The 4,495-nt window shown below is 55.7% G+C and overlaps 1 protein-coding gene across 1 annotated transcript; it reads left to right on the top strand.

Moving 5' to 3' along the window:
• Positions 1–652: 652 nt before the first annotated feature.
• Positions 653–3,257, top strand: LOC146422272 (olfactory receptor 14I1-like). Its single transcript, XM_085046677.1, has 2 exons — positions 653–1,002; positions 2,302–3,257. Exon 2 carries the CDS (start codon positions 2,325–2,327, stop codon positions 3,255–3,257), a length of 933 nt encoding a protein of 310 aa, XP_084902803.1. The 5' UTR covers positions 653–1,002; positions 2,302–2,324.
• Positions 3,258–4,495: the final 1,238 nt, after the last annotated feature.

Genomic DNA, 4,495 nt, shown 5'->3' on the forward strand with positions numbered 1-4,495 from the left:
TTGCATGCTTTGTTTCCCTGCTATAAGTTCACAGGCACAGTAAAAATTGAATTAACCCTTCTGGTATCAAGCCCAAGGCTCTGTGTGCCAAGGCAGAGGAAGGCAGGATGCAGAGCTGTCAGCAAAGGAAGGGCCAGCGAGGTGGGGCAGCCGGGGGATGACGACAGCCTGGAGGGACAGAGGCGCAGGGCATGGACAGCGTAGGACAGCCTGGGCTGGAGAGGGCAGAGGGATGTGCAGGAGCTGCAAGGCCCTGACAGAGCCAACTTGTGCAGCACTTTGGCCATGGCTGCTGTCCCTGGCCCTGAGGCCATGAGGAGGACACAAGTGACCCTTGCAGCCCTGGGGCCTCATGGCCTCCTTGTCCCTGCCCAGCAGCCTGGCAGGGGCTGCCCCATGGTCCTGCCCTTGGCATTGCACATCCCCACATGCCAGTGCCCCGGGAAGAGCCCTGAGCACTGAGGGAGGGACAGGATCTGCCTTGCCAGGGGCTGGGGCTCAGGCCTAGGCCCTTTGCATTCCTGAAACACATCCAGGTTTGCTCAGCACCAGAGACACCTTTGGCTTGTTTGTCCCCACCTGTCATCACTGCCTCCAGAGTTCTGCTCTATTTGAAACCTGGAGACACTTTCTCAGTTGTGTCACTCAGTGAGACCCATTAAAACTTAAAGAATCTTTGAGTTCTTGAGAAGTTTTTTGAACACTCTCTCAGGGACTGAGTCTCATGTAAACAACACCAAATCCCCAAGAGGCTCATTAAAGTCCTTGTGCTGTTGCTGTGCTGCTGAGCTGGGCTGGGCTCCTGGCACAGAGGGAACTCCTGGCAACCAAGAAGAGCTTCAAAAAGACATTTCTCCTGAGGAGCAGTTTCTCTCCCAGCCCAGCAGGGCTGAGGGTGCTGCCTGCAGGTACCTGATAGGAGTGAAGCAGACAGAGGCTTAAAGCAACTGGAAGGACAATTCTGAGCTTATTCATGGAGAAATCCTCACAGCTTCTGACACAGTAAGTCTCTGGCTGCAGGGATCTTCTAAAGCTGACACATGACAGCACTGATATGACTGTAAGGATGGCTCTGCTGCTGTTTCTGGTTTGGGGGAGGATGTGCTGCAGAGCAGGACTGCCCTGGGCACCGTCAGAGGGACAGGGCAGGACAGCTCCTGCTGTCAGGGATGGCTGCAGGCTGGGAAGGTGGGGGTGCAGCCAGGGGTGCCCAGGGCTGTCCTGCAGAGCAGCTCCTGCAGCCCTGAGGGCTCTTTGCCAGGGCAGGGGATCTGCCAGCTGCCCTGAGCAGCAGAGCTCTTGTGTCCCCTGGCAGCCAGCACAGCCCTCAGCCCGGGGGCTCGGGGCCCTCAGTCCCCTCCTGGGCCGGCAGAGCAGCACCAGAGATGAAGGGCATCTCTCCTGCCATTGCCCATTCCCTGCTGACCAGGGCCTGAGGGCGACTGTCCTGCAGTGCTGCTGCCTGCGAGGGGCTGTGCAGGGCTGGGCAGGGAAAGGCTTTTCCTCAGGGCTCGGCTGTCTCTCTCCTTGCCTTGCTCAGCTGCTCCTGGCATTGCTGACAGGCTCTCTGGCAATGGCAGTTGCAGCTGCAGGGTCAGGCGCAGCCCTTGGGGCTCCTCCTGTGCAGGGTGAGCACAGCAATGAGGTGTCCCAGCTCCCTCTGCCCTGGGCAGCTCTGGGCAGGGCAGGCTGGCAATGAAATGACTGTCCCTGACTTTGGGAAAGGGAGGATGCACTTTGTTGGCCACAGATCCTTCTGCTCTCAGTAGTGTCTCCTGGCTTTCCTGGGTAACATGGGAGTGGATCTCAGAACGGTGCAAGTGCTGGGCAGCTGGGAACAGGAGAGAGGGACAGAGCAGCTCCCCTCAGTCTGCACTAAGCCTCAGACAATCCTCCTGCCTCACTGGACTGGCTGTTCTCCCAAAGTGCAGCAGAGTCTCTCATTCTGCCTTCTGCCATCCCCATCCATTTGCCCTTGCAGTGCTGCTGCTGACAAGCTCCTGTGCCTTAGGAGTAGATTCCTTATCCAAGTTAAAACACCAGGAGTGGCTCCTGCCCTCACTGTCCCCTGCACTGACTGGGGGAGCAGGTCTGACTCCCAGGTGTCCTGCAGGTCAAGGTCCAGATCCTCACACAACACTGGCCAGCAGCAATCAGGGCTCCAGCAAACAAGGTGAAGGAAGTGCTTGAGATACAGACAAGGAGGAGGTATTTAGTGGCAGGGAAGGCTCTATGAGAAAGGACTTTGACTTTTTTATTAGAAATCGCTTCAAAATTGTCAATTCTTTCCTCCTTCAACAGCTTCCAATGCCCAGAGACAGAAAATGTCCAACAGCAGCTCCATCAGCCACTTCCTCCTCCTGCCATTCGCAGGCACACGGCAGCTGCAGCTCCTGCACTTCTGCCTCTTCCTGGGCATCTCCCTGGCTGCCCTCCTGGCCAACAGCCTCATCATCAGCGCTGTAACCTGGAACCACCACCTGCACACCCCCATGTTCTTCTTCCTGCTCAACCTGGCCCTCACCGACCTGGGCTCCATCTGCACCACTGTCCCCAAAGCCATGCACAATTCCCTCTGGGACAGCAGGGACATCTCCTACACAGGATGTGCTGCACAGCTATTTATGTTTTCCTTCTTTATTGGAGTAGAGGTTTCTCTTCTCACCATCATGAGCTATGACCGCTATGTGTCCATCTGCAAACCCCTGCGCTATGGGACCCTCCTGGGCAGCAGAGCTTGTGCCCACATGGCAGCAGCTGCCTGGGCCACTGGCTTTCTCAATGCTCTGCCGCACACAGCCAATACATTTTCCCTGCCTCTGTGCCACAGCAATGCCGTGGGCCAGTTCTTCTGTGAAATTCCACAGATCCTCAAGCTGTCCTGCTCACACTCCAAACTCAGGGAACTTTGGCTGCTTTCTGTTAGTGCCTGTTTAGCTTTTGGCTGTTTTGTGTTCATAGTTTTCTCCTATGTGCAGATTTTCAGGGCTGTGCTGAGGATCCCCTCTGAGCAGGGACGGCACAAAGCCTTTTCCACATGCCTCCCTCACCTGGCTGTGGTTTCCCTGTTCCTCAGCACTATAATGTTTGCTTACCTGAAGCCTCCCTCCATCTCTTCCCCAACGCTGGACCTCGTGGTTTCAATTCTGTACTCAGTGGTGCCTCCAGTACTGAATCCCCTCATCTACAGCCTGAGGAACCAGGAGCTCAAGGCTGCAGTGTGGAGACTGATGACTGGACAATTTCGGAAACATTAAATTGGTTGCCACTTTCCAAAAATCACTTGTTACAGGAGTCTTCTTTAATGGTTCTTGTTGGTCGGTTGTGGGTTTTTTTTTTGTTTTAGTTTTTTACCATCCACAAATAAAAGTCATTGTGCCATTTCTCATTTTGCTTCTCTCCATCTTTGCTGTGACCCACAGACTGTGTCAATGAGGAGCTGTGCCCTCGGTGGCTTTAAACAAACTAAAGGATCTCCTAACCAAGTTTTCACCAGAGATCCCACGTTGTTCCCATCTGTGGAGCTGCAGCAGCAATGTCTGTGTGCAGAGCTGGGGCAGATCAGGGGTGGCACAGCAGCTGTGCCAAGGAGCAGCAGCACTTGGTGCTGCCAGTGCTGCTCCCGTGCCACTGCCCCGCTGCCCTGCTGCCCCTCGTGTTGCTGTAGGGCCTGAGTGCTCTCGGGGTCGCTGCCAGTGCTGGGGGTGGCAGTGCCGGGGCTGCAGCAGGGACAGGCCATGGGCACTGCTGGGGCACAGCTGACGCCTCAGGGCAGGGCCTGGGGGCTCGAGGCTCCTTGCCCAGGCTCTCTCCAGAACACGCCCAGGCCAATGCTGAGCAGAGAAAACCCCCGTGAGCAGCTGCAGGGTGGCCGTGGGCAGGCTGGGGGCAAACAGCATGGCTGGGGCTCTGCAAGATCCCTGGGGGAGCCAGGAAGGAGCAGCAGAGCAGGGGCTGATCCATCCCAACTTGTCTTGGATTGATGTTATGATAATCCTTTATCCCCTATCGTTGGCTTATATGCCCAAGAAAGAAAAATGTGTGGTCCTATCTCTTTAACTACACCCAGCCAAAGAGAGAAACGCGGGTTGTTTTGAAAACATTTTCCCCAAGCCTCGCTCCGGGGGAGGATTCGTCGCCCGGCAGAGACTGCCTGCTGGATGGGGGTCGGAGTGAGCTCTGTTCCCATTTTTTTTTTCCATTTTTTTTCTTTTTCCTAGTTTGGACCCCTTCTCTTCGATCTGCTTTGCTACCCGGAGACCCAGGAGGGCCAGAGGACAGCAGAGCTCTCCAGGGAGCTCCACCCGGCCCCGGGGGGGCGAGGAGGAGAGGGGCTGCGTCTGAGAGAAGGACTTTTTAATCAGGTTGAATAACTCCTTTTCACCTTGTTTTTTCCCCTTCCCCTGTGCCTTGCAGGGCACTCTGCGTGGTTTTGTCAAATAAATAGTTTTTTTCTTCACTTCCATCTAAGAGGTTCTGTTGTGGGTGGGGGAGG

This window comes from Lichenostomus cassidix, unplaced genomic scaffold, assembly GCF_008360975.1.
Source record: "Lichenostomus cassidix isolate B80296 unplaced genomic scaffold, HeHo_3.0 HiC_scaffold_53, whole genome shotgun sequence".
Taxonomy (NCBI): domain Eukaryota; kingdom Metazoa; phylum Chordata; class Aves; order Passeriformes; family Meliphagidae; genus Lichenostomus; species Lichenostomus cassidix.